Source organism: Trichosurus vulpecula, chromosome 5, assembly GCF_011100635.1.
Source record: "Trichosurus vulpecula isolate mTriVul1 chromosome 5, mTriVul1.pri, whole genome shotgun sequence".
Classification (NCBI taxonomy): domain Eukaryota; kingdom Metazoa; phylum Chordata; class Mammalia; order Diprotodontia; family Phalangeridae; genus Trichosurus; species Trichosurus vulpecula.
Genome location: NC_050577.1, coordinates 112155059 through 112181646, shown reverse-complemented (window position 1 = coordinate 112181646; position 26588 = coordinate 112155059). Strand labels below are relative to the sequence as shown.

General features: G+C 36.5%; 1 protein-coding gene across 2 annotated transcripts in view; it reads left to right on the top strand.

Moving 5' to 3' along the window:
- Positions 1-25886, top strand: part of NUP205 (nucleoporin 205) — an 82035-nt gene extending 56149 nt beyond the window's left edge. For both annotated transcript variants that reach the window (XM_036760379.1, XM_036760380.1), the window contains exons 33-43: positions 789-910; positions 4855-4993; positions 6912-7038; positions 9354-9430; positions 11814-11939; positions 12091-12217; positions 16378-16544; positions 18781-18904; positions 22642-22770; positions 24673-24746; positions 25236-25886. In XM_036760379.1, the coding sequence (XP_036616274.1) occupies positions 789-910; positions 4855-4993; positions 6912-7038; positions 9354-9430; positions 11814-11939; positions 12091-12217; positions 16378-16544; positions 18781-18904; positions 22642-22770; positions 24673-24746; positions 25236-25388 (1365 nt within the window). In that variant the 3' untranslated portion in view covers positions 25389-25886. The remainder of the gene's footprint in view (positions 1-788; positions 911-4854; positions 4994-6911; positions 7039-9353; positions 9431-11813; positions 11940-12090; positions 12218-16377; positions 16545-18780; positions 18905-22641; positions 22771-24672; positions 24747-25235) is intronic.
- Positions 25887-26588: the final 702 nt, after the last annotated feature.

Below are 26588 nucleotides of genomic sequence, written 5' to 3'. Positions count from 1 at the left end.
GTCTGACTCATCATTTTGCAGGTAAGGAAGTTGAGGCTCAGAGGATTTGAACAGCTCAGGGTCACATGTATTAAGAAACAGAGCTAAAGTTGAAACAGGGTTTCTGGCTCCAAATCCAATGTTCTTCTTTAATGTGTTTAGTGTGGTTAAATATAGTGGAAATTTATTTTCTTGGTGTTAAAGATTGTCATGTTCCCATTAGAATTAACTGGGTAATGTCATTGCCGGATTGTTGTGAAAATTTTTCCTACATAACCTTGATTCACTGCTTTGATCCTATTAGCTCCATTCGAATCCCAAATCAAATGCTCATTAGCCATATTCTTTTTTTTTTTCTTTTGGAGGGGGGAAGGCAGGGCAATTGGGGTTAAGTGACTTGCCCAAGGTCAGACAGCTAGTAAATGTATCAAGTATCTGAGGCCGGATTTGAACTCAGGGCCTCCTGACTCCAGTGCCAGTGCTCTACTCACTGTGCCACCCAGCTGCCGTATTCGTTAGCCATATTCTGATCCCGCCCCTCTCCCCCCCCGAAAAAAAGCAGCGTGCAACATAGACTTGGAAAGGTACCACCCCCCCTTGCTTCCTCTTAGCCAGCTTAGAATTTTCCATTATTCAGAGTTTTAATCTATGAGAGAATCTGATTTTATGTGAGAAAGTAACCTTGATAAGACTTTGACCAGTTCTTGTGGTTGAATATAAGCACCTTGAGCAATGATCATGACTTTTGTATTTGTTTCCCCAGTGCCTGACACCTACTAGGTGCTTAATAAATTTTTCTACCTTGTTAGGCATTCTTGACGAGAGTGGCCAAAATACAACAAGGAGCATTAGAGCTACTGAAGTCTGGAGTGATTGTGAGACTGGCGCAGTGCCAGGTCTATGATATGCGTCCAGAAATAGACCATCAGGGGTAAGTATCAGCGCAGTGGGAGCCAGTGGCCAGTTTGGGGGTACTGTATCATTTTTCTCTGCCTACTTTTAGGGTAACAGTCAATATGCCAGTGAAAATTAAATTTTCCTGGCTTGTTGCTAGTAAGATTCCTCTTCAACTGTTGTATTATATAATTATGCAAAGCGCTCCACACTCAATTTTCAGAAAGATAAGCTCATTTTTTGAGCTTATTTGGTAAATTTGGTAGATTTTGTCAGTTGCGAGCTATCCCAACAGAAGTTCCATAGTGTTTTAAATCAACCAGCTCATCATTTCTTATGTCACAGCAGTATTCCATCACAGTCACATCCTGTCTGAGAGACTGTTTATGATTTTTCCCAATTTTCTGCCCATACTGTCTGCATTTTTTTCCTTGGTTTCTTTGAAATTCTTGATCTTTTGTTTTTCAGTGGTCAGCCATAAGACCCCCACACTGGCCTTGAGGTGAAAGTTTCTGAGGTAGCAGCTGTGGCTGCCTCCCAATCTAGCTGCCCCCAGGGGTTTTTGTTTGCTGATTCTATTGGAGTGTTTGTATTTCACTGTAGCCAGGCCTCCATCCCTGGAAGCCTGGTCTTTCCTGGGGTCCTCTCCAGTTGTCTTAGGAGGACAACTGCTTTAAAAATAAACTTTTGTTTATTTCTGGCTGCTCTTCGTTCACTTTGAGGCAATGTTCTGTCTTTTGTGGAAGAAATTTGGGGAGCTTGAAGTTATCCGACCTATTCTGCCATCTTCCCAGAACCCCCTAAAGCAGTCTGTTTTTAAGTAGCAAGCAACTGGGAAAGAGACAACTTGGTGGAGAATGGTAACTTTGTTGAATTATTTGAAGGTTTGTCAGAAGGGAGCAGGATTGTGCTGGTTCTCCTTGGCTGCAGAAGGCAGAACCAGAATCTGGGTAAAACAATACAGTAAGACAGATTTCAGCATAACTTAAGGAGGAATTTCCTAACAATTAGAGCTCTTCCAAAATAAAATCTGATGCTTTCTGTGGCAGTGAATTCCCTGTCTCTGAAGATATGCAGGTGGCAACTGAATGACCACCTTTCTGGGATATTTGTCAAGATTCAGACTTCAGGTTGGAAGTTAGACTAAATGACCACCATTTGTTCTTCCTAACACTAAGATTCTGTGACTTAATTAAAGTGGAAATATTGGGAGATTTTTCGATTCCATTTCTATCTGAGATAGTATGCTTTCGTAAGCCCTAAGTAATTGTGTGATGAAGATGGCTAAGTAAACACAACAGCAGCAAAATATACATAAATTATATTGGAGGGTTATTTTCTTTTATATTGAAAATATCGAGGTTAAAAGAGACATTATGTGAGTAGATATTTCAGTTTTTTAGGTTTTTTAAAGTTTAAACACTGGGGTTTTTTCTTTGTAGTTCTTTTCCCTATTGCTTTTTTTTATTAATATATTGCTAATAATTAGAGGCCTGTTATTATAGTGAATCCTTTAGAGTTGGACAAACCTAAACACTTGCCTTAAAGCCTCATGTTATTTCAGGCTTTAACTTACAGTAGGGAAAAAGTGTTTTTTTAAAAAACAGATTCATATTATATATTCATAGCTCTATTTAAACTGCTGGTTGAGCTGAATACATCAAAAATATGGAATCAACACCTGTATGGTACTGGAAATTTTCAGAGTATGATGGAAGATATCACAATTATTGGGCAATTGGAGCACAGCAATCAAAAAACCGGACCAAACAAAGAAGGGCCTAAGTAGCTCAGAAATTTTAAACACTAGAAATAGATGAATTATGATTTTGTTTTCTCTAGAATGTGATAGAAGGGCAAAGACAAAGGCAGGATTAACCCACATATTGAACTGTTTTTTTCTGAATAACTGGGAACTGTGTCAATAGCTGAAAACTGTTCATTTAAAAATCTAATGAGGTAGGAGATTCAGAGATGTGTGAAATTGGTATGATTTATTCATCAGTTACATTCAATGGAGTCTCATTATAAAACTGCCACCCTGGGCTTGCAAGGTGGCAGAAAAGACCATGCTGTAGGGCTTTCTTACTGGTGAATGGTGTTTTTGCTATTCTAGTAACTAAACCTGCTTAAACAGTATTCAAATCTATGTAGTGAACTGTGTTATTATAATCTGTTAGTATATTTTTTGGGTGTATATTAATCCCTCTTCCAATATAGAGTCCTTATATAAAACAAAAGCTCTTTGTAGTTTTGGATTTTATTTGCAAGTTACTTGAATCTGTATAATAATGAGTGAAATTTGCAATATTTCTTTAACATGTTGATTTGGCCACCCATTTACCACAATCTTAATGGCCCCGAAGCATTCTTAATTAACATTTAAGTACCTCAAAGTGTTTCTGAACTGTTTGCTATCTTTGCCCCCTCGTTGTTGTGGAGGAGTCAACACTGCCTGATGGGGACAGGGGAACACGCTTTCAGATAAGGGACTGGAGAAGAAAACAAAACTCAAGGCTCTCTGTTGGGGTAGCATAATTGAACAGAATCTTCCCTGAGTTTATTCAATGACAGAGCAAATGGCGCATGTGCACACAGATATATTCATATCTAGGTTCAAAAATGGATACACAAAAACTCATTCAGGTATAAATCCGCAAGTAGATGATCAGGCAGATGGCAGTATATGGAATTTGATGAATATGAGAAATATGAGTTTGTAAGGAAGGGAATGTTTATGAAAAATAATCACATAATTTTGGTAAAGTATAATTTTCTTTTCTAAAAAGAAAATTAAAACTGTGCTAAAAATATCTATTCCCTTGCTCTTTTCACTGTCAATGAAGTAACAAAAATTCACTGTGTTTTTGCCACATTTTCATTATCAAAAAGAAGTTTTGAGCTGCAGGAGGTTGATTTTTATGGGAGAGGATGCTGTTTGCATTCCAGCCAGCCATTGAGTTGTGGTATTATTGAAGAGTCAGAGATGAAGCTAAATAGCAGATAGTTGGTGGATCTTCTGTTGGTCAAGAACTTAAAATTAAGGCTTAAGAATTCATCTTTTTTCTGAATTCAGCATTTCATATTTTTAAAATGTACTGAACTACCTGCCAATTCTGTATTTCTTTTAGCTAAGTTCATTCCAGTTTGAACTTAGATACAAAAAGCGTTTCCTTAAACTCATTGACAATTTAGTTGATTAAGCTGCATGTGACTGAACATTTCCTCCTGGTTTAACAGTTTAGTTGGGCTAGCAAGATGAGGTTCCAGTTGCTAAATTAAAGCAGTTTGCAGTTTTTTGTTTACCTGCCCCTCTCTAACTCCAAATTTTAGATGGGTAGGGGTATTATGATATGTTGATAGCTTGAGGCCTAACGTTGAAGGTTACAAGATTGTTTTCCAACTTTATACTAACTTTCTTGTCACTTTAATAGTTTTAGTAGAGGCTGAGAGGAAGTCCTATAAGAACTCACTAATAAAGAATACAGAAATATTTTGAAAGTCAAGAATGGGAGAGTGGACTGGAAGTGACTTGTTTTCTGTGTTTCTGAGGCAGTATCTGAATAAAGCAGGGTTATAGTTATACAGGAAATTTTAAGCACTGTTTTATGAAAAATACTTGTCTTTCCTAAGAAGTCTTAATAAATTGTAGTAATAGTTCTTGTTAACCAAGCTATAATTGTATGTGCTAAATATATACAGTATAAGTGAGAGCTTTTTTCCTTTCAATGTAGATCCTCATAATTTTATATAGATCCTTATAACTGTTGAAACAAGCACTAGCAATATAGATCATACCCTTTTGTCTCACACTAAGAATAGCTGTAATAGAAGTTCATAGCTTAACAATTAGTAGCATAATAGCTTAACATTTTAATCATCTTTCTGTGCATGTGTGTTTGTCTATTTTGCAAATTTCACTAACCTGAATATAAATGTAACCTTGTCATATGTTTTCTCTGTTTATTGAAATGTATAAAGACTTTTTGGCATGAGAGATCCCCCTGTATTCATTCCTGCCCCTGTGGATCGATATCGCCAGATTCTTCTTCCCGCTCTCCAGTTGTGCCAAGTCATCCTCACGTCCAGTATGGCTCAGCATCTGCAGGCAGCAGGACAGGTAAGAAGGATTGTAGAATTTTGGAGTTGGAATCAGTCAACAAGTATTTATTATGAGCCTATTATATGCCAGATACTGTGCTGAGCCCTTGGGTTACAGACCAAAAACACATTCTTTACTTATAAGCCGCTATCAAGCTATCATTCTATCAAGGACCGTTTATAAGACTCTGTAACGTTCAGTCCAACCCTCTCATTTTATGGATGAGCAAACTGAGACAGATTAATTGACTTGTCTAAGTTTCACAACTTGTTTGTAGTTAGAGCTAGAACCCAGGTTTGCTGACTCCCTTTATTAGTTTCCTTACTATTACTCTTTTTTATCTATTATATTGGTTTTACTGCTAGTATTGTCAGTTTGTTGGATGTGATATTGTGGTTAATGGACACAGCAATTAAGTGGAATGCAGTAGATCTAAGGATATATTTTGCGAGGGAATAAACTTTAAATTTTTTAAAAATCTAATTTTTTTTCGACTAACATCAATGACTGTCCTAGTTGAAAAAGAAAGAAGAAAAAAACCCTTGTAACAAATATGTATTGTTTATCAAAACAAATTCTGATATTGGTCATGTTCAAAAAAATATGTTTCAGTCTCCACTTTAGTCTGTGACCTCCCTGTCAGGAAGTGGGTGGCAGGTTTTAGCATGAGTCTTCTAGAATTGTATTTGTTGTCACATTGACCAGATCAAGTCTTTCATAATTGTTTGTCTGTATAGTATTGGTGTTAGAGTGCAAATTGTTCTCTTGGTTCTGTTGAGTACAAAATTTAAATTCAGCTTATGACTGAGTAGGATACTATTGAGAGACAGTGTGGCAGTGAACAGAGAACTGGCCCTGAGTCAGGACAATGTGAGGTACAGGCAGAATTGCTAATATGCCCTGTCCATGTGACCCTGAGCCAGTTATCTAACTTTACAAGATTTCAGCCTACTATCAGAAGTGGAGTTGCACAATAATTTCTGATCTGTATTGGTTGAGGATTTTTTTTCAGAATCCCTTTATGCTAATGAAATAACATCCAGATAAGCTCTGTGTTTAGTACTGTGCAGATTTCACCTACTTCCATTGTGTTGGTATGGGAGATTTTTAACGAAGTCTGATCTCCAGATAAATGGGTTATTACTCTATAGCATACGGTTCCTGCCCTTGAGAAACTTAAATTTTTATTGGGGAGTCAAGACTTAAAATGCATGAAATAATTAAAGAGTAAGGTGCCATAAAATGTTGTTGTGGAGAGCAGGGGTTGGAGGTGATAATGGAATCCATTTTTGTGGACATAGCTAGTATATCTCAAGAGGGGACTTGAACCCAGGTCTTCCTGACTCCATTCTGTCCACTATGCCATGCTGCCTCTCTACGTACAAGTTAAAAGGTAAACAGAAAAGTTAAAAAAAAAAAAACCAAACACCTAACCCAAACCTCTTGGCTTAGTGGTTTGCCCACCCCTGCAGTTCTAAACAGCAGTAAATTCTTTTTCACTCTTCCTCTGATTTTCTCTATTATCTTAAATAAATCCTAGTCTAGTTTCTTTATCTTGCAGATTGCAGATGATAGTTACCTAAACTTTCTGTTATCCTTAGAATTAGCCATCAACTCCAGGAATACTATGAATTTTATTTAAAATAAAATTTGGAGAAAGAAGGGCATGTAAGTGCAAGAGATTTAGTAGCTTTTCTTTCTGTTTGCAGCAGATATTGATCTGATTCAGTAGAGGGACTTTATTTACCAGGACCTCCCTACACTGATGGAATCATAGTTTGGGTCTGAAAAAGTTCTTGTGTTTAATGATTCTATTCAGTTTATTGAAGGCCATGGCTAATTGTCACTAAAAACTGTACTATAATAATTTATAAGAAAACTCCTCACAAGTATTTCTCTATTTTGCTTTCTCCCTTTCATTCTCTGTTCATCTTAGGTGTTGCAGTTTCTCATCTCCCACTCTGACACCATACAAGCAATACTACGCTGTCAGGATGTCAGTGCAGGCTCCCTGCAAGAGCTAGCCCTCCTCACAGGAATCATCAGCAAAGCCGCACTGCCTGGTGAGCTAATTGTGTTAAATGGACTTTTAGTACTCTCTTACAGATGCACTATTTTTTTGATCATTGATGGTGTATGATTTATTTGAAATTGATGCCAGTGATATTATTGTGCTCATTTAACTGAAATGGACTAAAATAGTAAATCTTTGGCACTGTGATTACATAGATTTGATTTCCTTTGATTAAACTTTTTTGATTAAACCAAAGACTTAGGGTTATTGTGAAACAGTGGTATTTGGAACAAGAAGCCTTTCTGAATGTGATTATCAAGTACTTACTGTGTGTAAATACTATGTGATAGGTGCTTTGGGCATGGAAGAAATAGAAGACAGGCCCCTGCCTTTATATGACTTAGCCTAGTTAGGAAAAGATCATATACACATGTGAAACAACTGGGGAACAAAGGCAAAGCAAAACATATGACATCTTAAGACTTCTAATGTGAATTGGTTCATTTTTTCCTCTCCTCTAATTTCCATTTGCCTCACTGAGGAGCATGTCATCTGAGTTGGCAAACTACTTGCTCCTCTTTCGTCTTCCATGCTTTTGTTCCTTATGTACCTCCTGTTTGGAATTCTTTCTCTTCCATCTGTCAAAATTCTAGCTGTCCGTCAAGATCTATTACAAATTTCATCTCCTCTATAGAGCTTTCCCTCACCTACACTAGGCCACATCAATTTCTCCCTCTCTGAATTCCTATAATACTTGTGATCCTCCATACAATTTAGCATTTGATTATCTTCTGTCAGGTGTGGTGGCCCCTTCCTAATTTTCTATGATTCAGCTGTGCTGGTGTACTTGCAGTTCCTCGAATGTGACATTCCTCATCTATTTTACTGGCTGTCCCTCATTCCAGGAATGCTCTTCCTCCTTACTTCTACCTCTTAATTTCTCTGTTTCCCTTCAAATATCATTTCATATCCTACCTTTCATAGGAAACCTTTTCCAGTCTCCCAGCTGTTAATATCTTCCCGTCTAAGATTACCTCCCATCTACACTGTAAATCTTGTTTGTATGTAGTTTTGTTACATATTGTTCCCCCTTAGAATGCTTCCTTGAGGGCAAAGGCTTTTATTTTTCTTTGTATCCCTAGTGCTTAGTGTAGTACCTGACACATAGTTAGTGCTTAGTAAATGATTTTTGATTGATGGGTGGATTGTTCTGTGTGTGTGGATTTTGTCTCTCCAAGTTGATAAATTTTTTATGAGAATTTAACGTGCTTGTGCCTTGGACTATTGCACTAGTTTACCAATTGGTTTTCCTGATTCATGTCTCTTCTCTCTCTAATGCCATCTGCATAGAATTATTCCTGAAGCAATTTTCTACCCAAGTATGCCTTTTGCTCATTAGATGGTCCTATCAATAAACTCCAGTGGCTCCCTATTATTTATAGGATCAACTATACATTCCTCTGTTGGTTAAATTCCTTTACACTACCTCAGACTTCCCTCTCCAGCCTTACTCTATACATCTCTTCCCTTCCCACACTCTTGATGTCTAGCCAGACTGGCCAGCTTTTTGTTCCTTCTGTGTGCCTCTCCACAGGCTCTTCCCATGCCAGAAATACACTCCTTCTCACCTCCACCTAAAATCACTGGTTTCCTTCAAAATTCATCTTAAATGCCAACTCCTCCATGAGGCCTTCTCTTCTTGTGACATACAGAGCAGATGTCACATGCTGTGATCTCAGAGAGACAGCATTACTTTGCATTGAAAAAGTATAGACTATGTACATGCTAGTGGTAGATGATTGGTGTGGAGTTGAGGTCAAAGAAAACAGGGAGCCTTAAATTTATAAAGATGAAGGGGGAAAGAGAAAGTACATGAACCTGGTGCTGAAATTATCCAGGAAGCTGGAATTGAATCAATACTGAAAAATTAAATGGAAATTTTAAAAAAAGTATTAGCAGTATTTTAATTAGAGGAAGAACATTTATATTGCAGAATTTATAGGTGACAAGAAGTTCTTTAATTCTTATTTTTTTTGGTATTTCAGACTGTCCCTTAAAAATAATTTCCTGTTGAACTTTGTTGTCATTTTTTTTTGTGTTGATGAGTATTTCTGAAAATTTCCTCAGAACACTTAAAATAGCCTCTTACAGTCAATTTCATGTCTCAGTTTACTTTTTGTGTATCCTTAGCATTTTCATCTCATGTTATTTCTTCTCATATCATGATCACTTAGGTTCAAATTTCCTAAAATATCTATTTCAAAGGTTTATCAAGGGTGTATAAATATTAGAAATATGATAGTATTTTTCATTTGTTGGTTATGAAATAATAATTTAAAAAAAATCTCCATGTGTATTTTGTAGGGGTGCTAAGTGAACTAGATGTTGATGTAACCGAAGGGTCTCTGATGGAGCTCCAGGGTCACATAGGACGATTCCAGGTAATTCACTTTGGCTACAATACTGTCACTTTGTTTCTTTTGGAGAAATATGTGTAAAGTCTGTTCCACATCCCAAATTTGACTCCCATATTCTAAGTTACTGTGCCCTTTTCATGTGATGATATCATCATAAAAGTGAACTTAGATATGTATCACAGCTCAATGATGAGAGCCAGATAGTGGACACTATACTTATTTAATTGTAGTAGTTGCTTTTAGATTCAGGACCATAAGAAAGAAGACTGAGGTGTTCGTATTGGCTACTCCACCTTGTCAGTTCTCATGTTGTGGCCTATCTTCATCCACTTGAAGAAAAATGAATGTTTTATTAATACTCTTAAAATTTTGAATTTTGTCACTTTTTGAATGTTGTCACTTCCCAATGATTCTGCTTCCCTTTAGAAATAGAACCCTTCCTTATGATGAAGAAATATACTTAAGCTTATCCAATACCCATCAGATTGGCAAAGTTGACAAAAAAGGAAAATAACAATCCTAGAGGGGCTTTGGGCAAACAGGCATATTCCTACGATATTGGTGGAGCTGTGAACTGGTCCATTCTTGAAAGCAATTTGGAACTATGTCCCAAAAGCCATTAAATTGTAACTTTTGACCTGGTGATAACCACTCTTAGGTGGATACCTCAAGGAAGTCAAAGATTGAGAAGAAAGGGACCCATATGTAGAAAAATATTTCAACAATCCCTTCTTGTGATAGCTAAAATTGGAAACTGAGGGGATACCCCTCAGTTGGAGAATGGCTGAACAAGTTATGGTCTATGAGTGTTATGGAATACTATCGTGGTATAAAAATGAAGAAGGAGATGAAAGTTTCAGAGAAACCTGGGGGAAAATGTATGGATTCAGAGTATGGTGAACTAGTTTTGTTTTTTTTTAAAGATATGGCTAATTTGAGAATTTGTTTTACTATATAAATTTGTAACAGATTTTTTTTTCCTTGCTTTTTTCAATGGTAGGAGGAGGTGGGAGAGAGAGAATTCATTTAAAAATAAAATAAAATTTAAATAAAAAACTTAAAAAAAGAAATATAGTTAAACAAAACAGATACATTGGTTATATCTGACCACAGCTACCTTACTTCACACATATAGTCTTACTGCTCTGTTAAGCCTCATTCCCTTTTAAAGAGATTGGCATCTCTGCCTTGTAAAGCATAGCTCTCTTTTAAATCTAAACAAGCTATCACTAAAACTAGTTTTCTATAAAATGCTGCTTGGCAATTATTCTTTACACTTTGTATTTGAGGATATAGTTATATGCATCAAAAACGTATTTTTATACTTCTGGTATATGTGGCTGATGGCTTTTCTCTTTCACTTCAAAATATTTGAAAAGCAAATATATCTGTACAATTGATTATATGATAGTTTGAATTTTAGACCTATATATCTCAAAATTCAGTCATTAAACATCGCTTTTTTCACTCAGGTGTAGTTTTTACTCAGGTGGCAGTTTATTCCCCACCCCAACATCTCATATATTTGCTTAATTAAAATGCACTTGTTATCAGAATGAAGGGAAAACATTTGCTTTTAATGGATCATTAGGTAAGCAGTAAGAAAGTTATATAGCTCTTATATCTGTAAGAGCACACATTAAGGCCTTAAAATAGACATTTTAAAATTGAAAGCACTCATTAATTTTTCCAAAATAAGATGTATATGTTATAATAGCAATAATGATAATAGAGCTAGTACTCATGTAGTACCTCTATGTGCTATGCACTGTGCAGAGCACTTGACAAACATTATTTTATTTCCTCCTTATGATAACCCTGTGAGGTAGGTTCTATAATTTTCCTGATTTTACAGTTGAGGAAACTGAGACAAGCCTATATATAGTAATTCATTTTATGTATGTAGGCTAACCACATTGATAACCTGTGGTTAGAACCGTCTGGTCTCCTCATCCCTCTCTCATCTGAACTATTGCAGTGGCCTCCTCATTGGTCTCTGCATCGAGTCTCTAATCTATCCACCACACAACTGCCAAAATCTTTTTCCTTAAAGAGATCCCAGTCCAATCACATCACTCTCCCGCTGAATCAACTCTAGTAACCCCCATTGCCTCTAGCATCAAATATAAATGTCTCTTTGGTTCTTAAAGCTGTTCTCAGCCTTCTCAGTTCCCTACCTTTCTAGCCTTGTTACACATCATCGCTCCCTTCCCTCTCGCTGTGGTCTAGTGTCTCCCATCTTCTTGCCTTTTGCATTGGCTATTTCTCATGCCTGAATTGCACTCCCTTCTTGCCCCCACCTCCTTCAATATTCAGCTCAAGTGCCCCCTTCTATACAAATCCTTTGCTAAACTACCTTGTATTACTCAATGATATGTCAACTAGAATTTTGTTATTTTTTTTTAAGCGCCAGTGCTTAGGACTGCTAAGTCGCTTTGGTGGTTCAGACAGACTACGACAATTTAAGTTTCAAGATGGTGTGGAGGGAGATCGAATGAATAAGAGAGATGAGATTGAACTGGCTATGCAACAGGTAAGAGGAATAAGGATTTTGGAAGTATTATTTAAATTGAGAATCATATAATTTGAGATAGTTTTAGAAATTAAGTGGCGGCGTTATTGTCCTTTGAGATTAGATTTCAGTGATATATGTCTCAGTTTTGCCTATGATTTTTCCACTGTAGATTTGTGCCAACGTCATGGAATATTGCCAGTCACTCATGTTACAGAGTTCTCCGACATTTCAGCACACAGTGTGTCTCTTCACCCCTAGTCTTTCTGAAACCATCAACAGAGATGGGCCACGACAAGGTGGGAATTGTTACTCTATTTTCTAAGTTTGGAAATTTGAGTTTGTTATTTAAATGATTACAAAAAAGTTCTATTTTTATTTTAATGAGTGAGATAAATATTCTAAGTACATCACTTACTGAGACAGTACTGAAGTAATCATAAATACAGTTGCTTTTTAATTATAGATCTAATTGGCGTAGATGAATTAGAATAAAAAGGGAAAAACAACAGTCTTGGGCCTCCAGATTCCAGGGTGAGATAAAGTTATCCTACCTAAGGGATATTGGCAAGATTTTTTAAAGGTATCTGTATTAGAAGCAGGGGAAGGTTGAATGGATCAAGCCAGGTGTAATGGGGGTTGGGAGCATACATGGATTTCTTGGGCACAAAATAAGAGCTGGCTTTTGGTTCAAGTGTCGGTGGAAAGTACAGTTACAGTTAGGAGCTACAGGTTGTACTTTGAGTACAGAAATTAAAGACAAGGTTTTTCCAAAGATCTGGGGCAAATAGCTGGTACTGGGGAGAAACAGGTTCATGTCATAAAAGCCATTCATGTGTTAAACTAGATCCAGTTGCTGAGTATTGTTCTTAAAATTTTCTTAGCTTTTCATAATTTGTCCTTTCAGATTCTTTGTAGTGATTAAAGTAAATGCTATACTTCACGCTGTGACTAAGTGTTTGACATGCTGGTGTTCCAAGCAGGGACATTTGAGGTGTGGTGCATGTTTATGGCTTGGGTTATGTGAGAAACCATCTAGAAAGAACAGTACCCGTTGTTGAAGCCAGGAAAGCTCTCACTTTATTTTACATTCCTCGTGAATGGGTAACTCCCTAAAGGAGCACACATGCTAAGACTAATACAAGGCTATTTATTTCCTATTCCTGATTCAAATCTCCCCCTTTGTTCCCCATTGGCTAAATGCAACTTCATGAACTGCCTATTTCATGTTCTCCTCCTTGATATATATGTTCCCTCTCCCTTGTCATGCATCACATGTGTATTTAAATTGGCTTGCTCTGCCCTGGGAGTGTGTTGGATAATATTAAACTGATCATTAAGCATGCATACAAGCTTCCGACCTTTTACTTGATCAGAAGCCTGGTTCTGCTAGGCCACAACTCCGATTAGAACCAGTCACCCTCTGACTTACATCCTGTATCACTCCTGTTATCATACGTGTAAAATTGGAAGTCGTATTAATCCTATGGGAACAGGATTCCTTCTTTTGTTTCTCACAGGTTAGGATGCTCTCTCAGGGTGTTCTCCAAAGGTCTTCCATTCATTAAGTGGTGGAAGAAAGATTCAGTAGCAACTCATGGAGCTTTGTGTATGCAATTTTACCATGATAGCTAAAACATTTGAGTTTTCTCCTCTGTATCAGCATAAGTACAATTAATAGGCAGCCCATTTGGTGACTAGCAAGATCATTTGAAGTACCTGAGTTTTATTTGCATGTTTTAAAACTTGTATGAGATTTTAGCCTTGACTCTTCCATTAGTTAGCTGTGTGATCTTAGGCAAGGCACTTTCTCAGGGTCTCAGTTATCTAATTTATAACATGAAGGAGTTGTACCAGATTACTTCTAAAGTTCTATGATTTGATTTTAAAAAATCACATTAGAAAGTTGGAGAAGTTTCCTGTTGCCCTGTGGAAGATCCAGGTCACTTTACCTGAAATGAAAATACTGGTATTCACTGAGCTGGTGCCATGAGATAAATTACCTCATTCCTGTCCTCCAGATGCTTAACTTTAATGTTCTGTGGAGGGAAGTACTTAAATTATTTGGAATTGATATGTTATACAGTAATTTATTCGACTTGGTTTGGTAATTCTACAAGCTTTTAGTTCACCCTAAGATCTTGTTTTCATCATTCTCATAGTAGTGAGAGCAATACTTGCTGTTACCTTATATTGAGGTTAGAACTGGACCTGTGATTTCTTTGGTATGGGAAGCTCCCAGGTGAGGAAATTCCCTCCACCCATGCAAACCAGCATCTTCTCTGACAGAGCACTTAGAGGTTAAGTGACTTTGTTAGGGTCTCAAACAGGGGTCAGTATGTGTTAGAGGACTTGAACCTAGACCTTCCTGCTTTGAGACCAGCTCTTTCCCCAATGCCTACATTGAGCTTTTCTAGGCTCTGGGCAGTACATTTGAACAAACTGCTGTCAGATGGATGGGTCACATGATCTGGTTTCATAATCTGAGCAAGAATGTTTTCATAGGTGCAGTGGATTGAGTACCAGGTCAAAACTTCCATTCATTTGTGCTTTTTACATAAATGTAGAGTTATGTATTAAACCAATATTAAGAACTCTTTATTAATATTGGTGTGAAATTGTAAAGTATACATTTAGAGCCAGATTTGAATAAACACCAGTGTCTGGTATTTATTAAGCAGTTACTTAAGAGCCAAGCACTATGCTAAACAATAGGCATACAAATACAAAAGTGAAGACCTTAAAGAGCTCACACTCTAATAGGGAGAAATAAAACATCTTGGAGGATGTTATTTTGGTTTGGAAAGGGAGTAGAACCTTAGCGAAGTAAATTGACAAACTATTTCCTGAAGTAGCAGTAGAATTGATTTAATTATGGTTCAGAACTGAAATGTTTCCTTATCTTATTGTTAACAATCTCTACTTAATTTATCCTGTTTATTTGCTCTAGGTTTAAGTAGAGTAAATGTCAATTGACCTTGAATCTTTTCTTGTAGACAAAACCCCACAGAGAATAAACAGTTCTCAAATCTGGCCTCCATTCTTCAAAGCAGCTTGGTACCAAAATCCTTTAATGGAGGTTTTTCTCCACTCTTTCAGGAGAAACCTTTCAAAGTCTGCTTATAATTTATCACAAGGAGGGAATTCTTATTTCAGTTAGCAGTCTCAATATTCCTTTTCCCTCTTATAATCTAATAAATTTAATTCTGTCTCTTTTCACTGGCTGAAAGCTGGCTTTCCAATTATTAAAATAGAAGCGAGATGATGAGCACCCCATGACTGAATGTAGGCAGTAGTGAATTCCCTGTGATTCTCTTTTTCCAAGGGGAAAAGTAGTTGTTTCTAAAAGCCAACCCCTAATTTGCCCAAACTCTCTTTTTTTCTGAGAGCTCAGAATAAGAATTTTTTTTCTTTGTTACTTCAAGAGTTTTACAACCTATCCTTTAATGGACTACTCTAACACAAATTACTTTTAGAGAGATTGTACCTTTTTCCTCCTACACTTAACTCCCCAAATGATATTTAAATATATGGTAACAAAGTTTTTAAAGATTTATAAAAAGTGATTTCTTTCTGTTGACTTTCCCCCAGTAGAATAGATGTTTAATAAAAGAAAAAAAATTGCATTTCAAGCAGTTGGCCTTTGGATACATGGTTTGAGGATTCATTTTCATTCTTCTTATCCTTCTGGCTATGAGAAATTTGTTCCTTTTCTTTGAAACCAGAGAATAAAACAGGAATTATTTTGGATTAAGTTTAATTTGAATTAATATTAAATTTGGCAAATGACAAAAATTGTCATCGGTTTCTCTATACTGAGCCAGCAGAATATTTCTTATATTGAAAGCCAGTTAAATTTGTAGATTATTAGTTATGTGACCCTGGCCAAGTCACTTAACCTGTTTGCCTCAGTATCCTCAGCTGTAAAATGAGAATAATAACTTCAAAGGGTTGTTGTGAGGATCAAAGAAGATAATATTTGTAAAATTGTTAGTCTAGTGCCTTGTACATAGTAGCACTATATGAATGCTTATTCCTCTTCCTTCTCCCTTATCTTGATATAATTCAGTTTAACAGAGATTTATTTTGTTTTGTTTTTTTTCCCCTACTCCACTGCCTTAAATATTTACTTCCTAGTTGGATAAAATGGATCAAATGAAATACTGTAATTTGTTCTGAAAAACTAAGTGCTATATTATATAAATATCAGCTTTATTGTGATGTAACATGGTTTCCTGTCCCCTCACCATACTGGTTGCCCTTGTTTAATTGTTTTTAATGATACAAGGAAGCATATTTGTCAGTAGGAATATGGTAGCTATGAAGTCTTTTTAATACGGCACCTCTCCCTCAGGTTTGATGGCTTTCCCATGTATTAAAATTGGTAATGATAGATGTTGATTAAGGTGCTGATGTAACTGTGGGTTAAATATTCTCCTATTTGGTCATTTCTCCTTAGACACTCAAGCTCCCGTGGTCCCATATTGGCGTCTGCCTGGCTTGGGCATTATTGTATACTTGCTGAAACAAAGTGCTAATGATTTCTTCACTTACTATGACAGTCATCGACAGAATGTCAACAAACTACAGAATGTAGAACAACTTCCCCCAGATGAGATAAAAGAGGTATGTACCCTACAATAGACTTCCTAGCCTTGTTGGGGAAAAAGAAATTGAGAAGAAATGTTTTCTTGATAAAGAAAAGGGGTATTGTTCTTAAAGATAATAACAAAGATGAGAAATAAAGAAAGTGACTCTAAAGTGATGAGACTGGTTCTAATGTGCAGCTTATGGAATCAGGCTCTAATGTTACGATTGTACCTTATAAACCTAGCAATTCTTTAGTCAGATGTGATGTGGGAAACACCTTATCATGGAGCCCACCTGTCAATTTGTGGGGAAATTTACTTTTGAATAAATATTTTCAGGAGCTTATAGTCTAAAATCTGTGCTGAGGAAATTAGGATTTTTAGGTAGTTGCCTTTCCTTTAATGCTCTTTTTAGGTAAGCCTTCAGTGTGCCTTTGTCATTTTCATTAAAATGCTTACAGTCTAAATAGGACATCCTATGAAAATGTGCATTTTGCTCATGGGCTCCCTTTTTTCTTTCTGCCAAAGGCATTAATCATTAAACATCACATCATCTTATAATGTTTGTTATAGAAAATAGTTTATTCATTTTGCAAATATATACTGCATGTCTATATGTATGTGACATTTTGCTAGCTGTAATGGACAATATAAAGAAGTTTGACAGGGCCCTGAGTCCCTGATGTGCATACATAAAAAGTTAAATAATATTATAAGGCATTATAATTTATTAATAATAATGATGATGATGATGATAGTTATATATGTATGTGTATATGTATGGATAAGGCAGTTAAGTATGGAGAGAGTGAGAGAGCTGGATAAGGCAGTTAAGTATTGTCATCGTCATCATCATCATCATAATAGTAGTACTGATGCTACTACTACTACCACTACTACCACCACCACCAAAGTTGAACTTCAAAGTTGGTCTTCAGAAGAGGCATAGCTTATTGTGGCCAACAAAGAAGGATTACTTACTACAGGTACAAGGACTGACACCAAAGGTGGTGTTGTATAGGATTAGTCATTGTAGAGAATTTCTTAGCACCAAAGCACAATTGTATGCATTCCATCTCTACCTCAGCAACTCTGTGGTTCAGTAATAGCTTAGACCTCACTATTGTGAGTGGTGAGATTTTCCTTCCTGACCGTCACCTACCATCTTTATACTTTCCCTGCATCATACTCTTTCTGAACTTTAGGTCAATGCAATAAACATTTAAGTGTCTGCTTTGTGTACTCTGCTGGTAGGTGCCAGTAATATGTTCCACACTGATGAAACTAGTTTGATTGAAGAATTAAACTTATTATAAGGGCCACCACCTAAACTTATTCAAATATTGATTACTGTTTAATGTGTATCCTATAGAAATGCCAATAGAAACTAGTATATTAAAGTTCTGAACTTTAAGAATTAGTTAAAACTAAAAATTCAATTTCAGGAACAATATTTCCTCTTTATGTTTTTGGAGATTTTGTGATGTTAGTCTTGCTTTGCTGATTCCTTTAGTTGAGCTACTTAGTCGTCTTTACTCAGAGTATTAATCTGAATTAATCTACTAATCAGTCAGTGATCAGTAATTTATGAGGTTTATCAAATAACTTTGATATATTAAAAGCTTCCAAATGAGAACACTTGCTTATATGCTTCAGTGGATCTGTGATCTCATCAGTGTGAATATTCATTCACTATCAGTATAGGATGGATGTTTGTATCTGTTAAATTAACAATTAAGCTGTGAAAAGAACATTCAGTACCTTTACAAAGTACTAATTTGTTCATTGTTATTAGAAATGAGATGGTTTGCAGATGTATTTCCTGATCCACTAGACATTGAAGCCAGCCCCTCTTGGTAACTAAGGTTTGGATATTTCAGTCTTTAGCTTTTATGTGCTGTCTATTTATAGGTAAAGAGAGAGGTGACACAATAAGCTACACATTAATTACCAGGAAGTATCTGGGATGAAATCAATAAATTCAAATGGTGGAAAAAGTGAAAACAAACAACCAACCAAACCCAGTTAGAATTACTTTATATGTAAAGTTGAAGTGTCAGAATAGTTTGAAGTTGGTGAAAAGCAGAGACGAATTGTCAGCACTAAAAGGCTGCTGTTCCCATAGCTGGTGAGTGATACTAGTGACCATATTGCTTAAGTCTTTGGTGCTGTCTTTTGCCTGTAGCATTTTAGTGCCTTACACACACTGGGTTTGCTGTGAAAATTTGCTGGACTTGTATTATGTTCTTCATGATGCATCCCTTTCTTTGCAGTTGTGCCAGTCAGTGATGCCAGCTGGAGTTGATAAAATCTCCACTTCCCAAAAGTACATCTTGGCAAGACGGCGTTTGGTGAAGTTGATCAACAATCGAGCCAAATTGCTTTCTCTTTGTTCTTGTATCCTTAATCAAATAATAGCAAGACTTGGAAAGTGTAAACGTATTGAGATCTACTGAAAACTATAGCATATTTATTTATTCTTTTACTGCACACCACCACAACTTTTTGAGTTGAAGGTGATTTGGGTTTTTTTCCTTGATCTATTCTCTGTGTGAGGGACATTATGGCGTAGTGGATAGTACACTGAACTTGCAGACTAGAATATCAGAGTTCACATCTTGCCTCTGACCCTTAGTAGCTAAGTGACCTTGGACACATCATTTAACCTCCTTGTGCTTCAGGCTTTTAACACTGTAAGTTATAAATGGGTTGTAGCATGCCCTGGTGGAGGAAGTCTACCAATTACAGGTCCTTGAAATTTGATGTTTGTGCACATTTAAATTCCAAACCAAAATATTTCTTAAACCCTTCCAACTCAAAGTACAGGGTGTTCCTAAAGTCTGGACACATAGGCAAAAATGCATATTTTCAAGAAATGAAATGACTGAAATTTTCACCAACATTTTATTTAATTGGAATATTAACAAATAACATCTTCAAAATGATTTCCATCATTTGTGATGCAAAGGTTGATGCGCTTTGCAAGATTCAAGTGAACGCGATGCAGTAACTCCACATTGCCGTCAATTTTAGCACATTCATTCTTCAGGCGTTCAGTCAAATGTGTTGCATCTGTGATTTGTGTTGAGTACACCTTCTCCGTTAGCATACCCCAGAAAAAGAAGTCAAGGGGGCTAAAGTCTATTAATATTCCAAATATTTCAAAATATGCATTTTTGCCTATGTGTCCAGACTTTAGGGACACCCTGTGTTGTTAGTTTCCTACTGAATTGTGTTCAGTAATCCCACAGTGAGTGCCAAGACCCTGCCTATCTCAGAATAAAGTTTCAAGCATTGGGGAAAATGGTGAGGGGAAGCTAGGAAGGACTCATCTTTCATTTGATCATCATAATAATCCTTGAAGGAAAGGTACTATAGGAATTATTGTCCTCATCTAAAAGATGAGGAGACTGAGGTTCAGGAGAGTTAACTGACTTGTCTATGATCACATAGCTAATAAGAATTAGAACAGGAATCAAATCTCAGCCTTCCTGACTCCATGTCTTTCCACTGCCATGCTTTGTTAGCTGAGCTCTGCTCAGCTGTGAGGGCAGGGCCAGCCCAACTGGGATCTTTACTGTCTTTGCCTGTTAGCCTGAGGCTCTCATCACCATAACTCAAGAATTATTTGTTGATGAGGATTGCAAGTCAGCCTACCCTTTCCTTTTCTGTTCTAGATTCCTAAGACTTTTATATTTTGATCTTTCTCTAGACAGCCAGAATCATTCCTTTTTCTTTCGCTTCAAAAAACAATTGTTACTCTGTCAGGAGAAGAGTGAGAATCCATACCTCTTTCCAACAACTTTTGCTTTGATCTGGGCCACTTTTTCTTTCTGGGGGACGTTCCGTTCAAAGAGGGAATTTGTTCAGGGGGAGTCAGGTGTGGTGACCTTACACATTCGGTGTGTTTCTCTCCCAGGTCAGGTGTAGGAGGGGAGTTAAAAATTGGTGAAGAATTCTCACTGGAAAAGGTATTTTTTTTCTGCAAAGAAAGTTGTAAGGAATCTTCCTTTGGTCTATTTCATTTTTAAACTCATTGAGATGAAAGTGACTTACTTAAAATTACCAGGTCAAGGCAATTCTCTTCATATGGTCTTATCCTTTGGCTTTTTAGGAACTATCTTTTAATGATGTATTACAGTTAAGTAGATTAACAGCTTCCTTTTCATCCATCTTTTATTTCCTTCTTCTTCTCAAAACAGCACTAAAGGCCTGAAAAGTTGGCAGTGACAGTAAGGTCAGTTGGTCATGTGTAATTGGAACTATGTCATATATAGTTGGAACTCTAACAGGTGCCTTTAGAGGTACTCTGAAGAAGCACCTACACTACTTCTTCACCATTCAGTCAGTCTATCAACAGGTTGCTGAACTTTTGTCTTGCGGGAATAGCTATGAGAGAATGCAGCAGTTGACTGTCTGTTAAGGCCAGGTAGTCTGGATAAATGTGGTCTGTGTAATTGTACAGTTAGGTGTTTTCTATCTGGCTTAATCTAATGAATGTTGACTCTAATATTACTTCTTGTATGTCTTTGGAAAAGCCTGCATCCTTGGCCCTGCCTTGTTTTATCAGTAATTTGGATGAAGGCATAGAAAAGATAGCTGTCATGATTTGTAACAGACTTGGATAAAGACATAGGCTGTTTGTATCAAGTTTACAGGTGATGCAGAAATGGAAAGGTTTAGATGACATGTTGAGTGACTGAATTAAAAAATATTCTTATAGATTAGAATAGTGTGTTGGAAGAAGAGGCTTGAGCAATTTGCTGAAAATAAGATGATATCTAATAGAGATAACTAAAATTCTACATTTAAGTTAAAAACAAATTATTCCCTTTCATTTAACTTTCATCAAGCTTTTTCTCTTTAAGAAAAACTCTGGGGACGAGAGGAGAATGTAGAAGAGTTTTGGAGAAACTGAATGAAGCGAAAATTCTCTTCTTCGACATACGCTTTTGGGGGAGTAGGGAATGGAATTCATTAAGCCTCTACTGTGTGTCAGGTGCTGTGCGAGCTAGGTGCTGTTATTACTGCCATTTTAAAGTTGAGAGAACTAAGGCAAACACAGATAAATGACTTGCCTGGGATCGCAGCTAGTAAGTGTTCGAACCTGGATTGGAACTTGGGTCTTCCTGACTTCAGGCCCAGTGCTCTATCCGCTACACTGCCTAACTGCTTTTTACAAATGGAATTTTTAGAAATGTCGCCTTCACTTCAAGTTCACTTATCATTCATTTCAGTAACTGACCTCTGGACCTACTGTAGCTTGCAAATAGCCTTCCTAAGAAGTGGTGCCCAGGACTGAACATATAGATGCCAGATGTAGGCAGATGTGGCTTGAACAGGGTTGAGAATAATGGGCTATTGTCTTCCTTGTTCTGAATGGGCTCATTGAGTGATTGGAGTTTATATAAGAAAAGTCTTACAATTTCTATTGTTTCTTTCTCCAAGCTACTCAATACAAGAAAGATTTTCTTTTCACTGCCTCTTAAATATAGTATATTGAAACTAACAATGTTGATTAATTGGTTAAAAATTATTCGGGATCATGACACAGCAGCAGGAGGTTATGAACATCTGAGGGACAAAGAGCCATGACCTTGCTTACGATTCCCCTGAGACTGCTCTGCACAAGTGTCTAAGTCCTTGGTTCTTATTCTCTAATGTTACTTCTTCTATGTCCTTGGAAAAGCTTGCAGTAATGCTCTGTCTTCCCAGTCCCCAAATCTCCAAGCAAGATACCTCCCTCACTGATACTTCTGCGGCTCTACGCACCACTGATCAGTGACAAAAATAGCTAAATGAGTTAATTTCACATTTTCAACATATATATCTTAAAAACTAATAAGACTTTTAAGTCTTTTCTATTCTTTGATTAAAACTATACTAATAGCTACTCCATCCTGTATGTATGTGTGTATATGTGTTTATGTGCATTTAATATTTAAATATTGTGTATGACTATTTTCTCCCCCCAAAACCATGGTGAGAATAGTGCTATTGCATCATGTCCATAGAGGCAGTAATATTTTTAAAAGCTTGTTTGTATTCTAGCATATACTAGACTCAGAAGATCCCTTTTAAGAAAAACCACCCTGTATAAAATTGTTTTCCTTGACCTGAGTTCATGCTTGTAGATATCATAGAGACCTGCTTATTTATTTTTTGGCGCCACTTAGACTACTATCTGTTACGATGCACTCCCACTGATTCCCAAGATTCTCTACTGGCTTCTAGGGCTGCATTTAAAAGTAGGCGGTTACAAGGTAAGACTTATTCTGCATGCACATTATTGCATTATGATATAGTAAAACTTAAATGCCTACAGAGAATGAGATTTATGTTTTGACAAGGCAACTTTTGAGATTACCACATTATCACAAGTTATTATCACAACTAGTTATTACTAACTAGTTATCTGGAGGCCCCATTTTAATAAAAAAAATTTTGTCCTTTTATATGACTATTTATAGCTTTGATTTCTTTTTCTGAAAACTTCCTACTCATATCCTTTGACCATTTATCAGTTGGGGAATGTCTCTTTTATAAATTTGGCCCAGTTCCGTATATATTTGAGAAATGAGGCCTTTCTCAGAGCAACTTAATGGAAATTTTCCCCTCTAGTTTCTTGCATTCCATTTGATTTTGGATGCATTGGTTTTGTTTGTGCAAAAATCTTTTTAATTTCATATAATCAAAATTATCCATTATATTCCTGTGATCTTTGTCTTTTATTTAGGCATAAACTCTTCCCTTATCCATAGATCTGAGAGGTAAAATTTTTCCATGCTCCCCTATTTGCTTATGGACATCACTCTTTATATTTAAGTCATATACCCATTTTCATCTTATCTTGATATACAGTGTGAGATCTTGGTCAATGCCCAGTTTCTGCCAAACTACTTTGTAGTTTTCACAGCAATTTTTTTCAAATAGTGAGTTCTTGCCACAAAAGCGTGGATCTTGGGGTTTATCAAAGCCTAGATTACTTTGGTCTTTTACAACTCTGTATTGTGCTGCTTATCTATTCCATTGATTCACCCATTTATTTATTTATTAAGCAGTCCAAATTGTTTTGATGATTGCTGTTTTGTAATACAGTTTGAAATCTGGTACCACTAGGCCATCTTCTTTCACATTTTTTTTCATTGATTCCCTTGATATTCTTGACTTTTTTTTCTTCCAGATGAATTTTGTCATTATTTTTTCTAGCTTTACAAAATAATTCTTTGATAGTTTCGTTAGTATGGCATCGAATAGGTTTGTCATCTTTATTATATTGGCTTGGCTTGCCTGCAAGCAATTAATATTGCTCCATTTGTTTAGATATGTCTGTATTTATCTGAAAAGTGTTTGTAATGGCACTCTCATAGTTCCTGGGCTTGTGTGGGCAGGTAGACTCTCAAGTATTTCGTATCACATGATATTTTTTTGTCCTTTTAAAGAATTTTTTCTTTTTGTGTTTAAAAAGAAATTGATTTTTGCCTTAGGCAATTGAGTCAGGATGTAGGCAAATAACAATTTTAATTATACTCTGGGATACTTTAGTCTAGAAGCCAGGAGTAAGGGACAAGATTTTGCCTCTGTCTTAGTCAGGCAGATACAGAGAGCACAGATTCCCTGAGTTTAAAAGTTATGAGGTCTATAGGCAAATGAGTAGGCGAAGTCTAGTCACATGCCTCACTTGGCTTGGAGGTGGCCAACTTGGGGATAAGGTGTACGTCCCACTTTTTGCTACATCTACAGCATTCCATCCCCAGATCCTTGGGCTAACATAGGCTCAGTTTACTAGGTCTTTGACCTTCCTCTCCACTCCAATATTGGCTTAAGACCATTCATGAACCCTGTCTGTTTGTGTCCTTCAGTTGTGTACTGACTTAGCTCTGGAATACCTTTGGATATAGATTCATACAGGGCCTTGAGATCTGACTGGCTAACAAAGTGCTTTACAGATGCTACTTTCTATAATAGTTGAAAAATATAATTAACAGCACTTTTACTGTGTGCATTGTGGCTTTCACAGAGGTAGGTATGGAATTGCAAAACACGTTTTATCTCTTGGACAGCAAATCATAATATCTAAAATCTTTATTCAGGTATATGTGGATGAATTGATATCTAGATAATTCTAATTATAATAAAAGTAAAAACCTTTATTTTATTTCTAGATGCTTTCACTTCAGATACAAACTTGGATTTCAGAAGTGGGCTGACTCGAGTGAGCCAGCATGATATAGAGCAGGTAAGATAGATCCCATAAGTTTTTTTTTAAATAAAAAAAGTTAAAATAACCGTAGAATATAAGGTTGGACTGGGTTGACTTGGAAATTAAGAAGATGGGGGTTAAATCCTACCTCTGACACATTTCTTCTATGACCATGGACAACATGGCAATCTCTCATTGCCCCAGGCAACTTTTTGAGAATGAATAAATTGATCTTCATCAGTCAGGGTAATGATCTTCCATACCAGGAGTTTCCAGAACCGATGAAATCATAGATCTAGACAGCAATATATATTATATGTAAGTGATAGATCTGTTAAAAAGAGCTGTCATCCTTTTTCCAATCCCAAAAAACCCTAATCACATCAATAATTATTGGGGTAGAAAATGTGAGATATGACCAGTGGTCATAAGGACAAAATTGGTCTAGAAATTTTTGAGCTGTATTAAATTGTGAAATGACCTTGACTTTGCCATTTTGAGAAATGTCCTTTTCATTTCCTCTAGCTTCAGACTGAAGCCATCAATGTCTTTGGTGAATCACTGCAAAAGAAGCTTCTGGACATTGAAGGATTATACTCCAAAGTTCGATCCCGCTATTGTTTCATACAAGCACTTGTCAGACGCATTCGTGGCTTATTAAGGCTGTCAAGGGGCTGAAAGACTCTTTATACTCCCTTCTTCCTGAACAGATGAAATAGGGGACATTCTTAAGTTCAGTTTTATAGACCGGTTTATTTCTAAATTATGGCCAAAAAATATTTTCGTACTTTTTTTCTTAAACAAATAGGTTTTCCACACAATTCCCATCTTGATACTCCATCAGTAAAGATAAAAATAAAAAAAAAATAAAGTTTTTTTTAAACAAATGGATATTCCATCTTTTGAAAGGTGACCTAATGAATGATCCCCTATTGGGGGGTGGCGCCAAAAGAAAAGTTCTTGGATCTTATTCTGTAAGTAAAACAAAAAGTGTATTGCTGAAACTTTGGATTTTCCTTCACCACAGTAAAACTATAATGCTGCTATTTTTCATGTTCATTCTTACTCTTGGGGGTAGGAATCTGGAGAAGTTGATATAAACACACTATTTTATAAATTAGGCCTAGCTTTGAATAGTATGCTACAGAAATATAAAACCACTCTTTTCCAGTAATGTTTTTTGGGCTGAAAGTATATAAATTCTGTTATACGTATAACTGGAGGAATAACTATTTGACATTTGTTTTTCAAAACTTGTCTTGAAATTTCCCAAATTAACTCTATATTTTTATTTCATATGTAATTAACTTGATGGAAATGTCCAAAATTTCACATGTCACTGCCCTATCTAATTACTCCATGTCTGGTCACACTTTCTGTCTAGTAAAAGTGCTTCCTTTTTTCATTTCAATCTCACCATGCTGGTCTAATACTTCAGAAATACTGTTGAGAGGAAACAATAGCTCCTCCCAACTCAGGCAAGCAAAGAAAATGAAAACTTTGCTTCTGATATTAACAGATTTTCATGGTAATTAAGAAGACTTAAAATAACCACAGAAGATATTGTCAGAATGCCTTTGTTTCTCTCAAATAATATCTCGGAATTGGTTTGGATGCCCAGAAATGCTGGGAAGAATTAGATGTTTTGAAAAGAGGGAGAGCTTCCAGGTAACAGCATCAGAGGGCAGAGGTGGTGAGGGTAAACTAGTTTGGCCAGAGCCAGAGGGTTTTGTGTAGAAGAGCAGTGGAGGATAAAATTGGACATGTAGTGACTTGGCCCATGGCCCACCCACCGCAGGTCAAAGCTGGACAAAAAGTACCAAGAGGAGAGAGGCATCCTGGGCTGGAAGTCAGTAAATTCTGGTTTCAAGTCCTGCC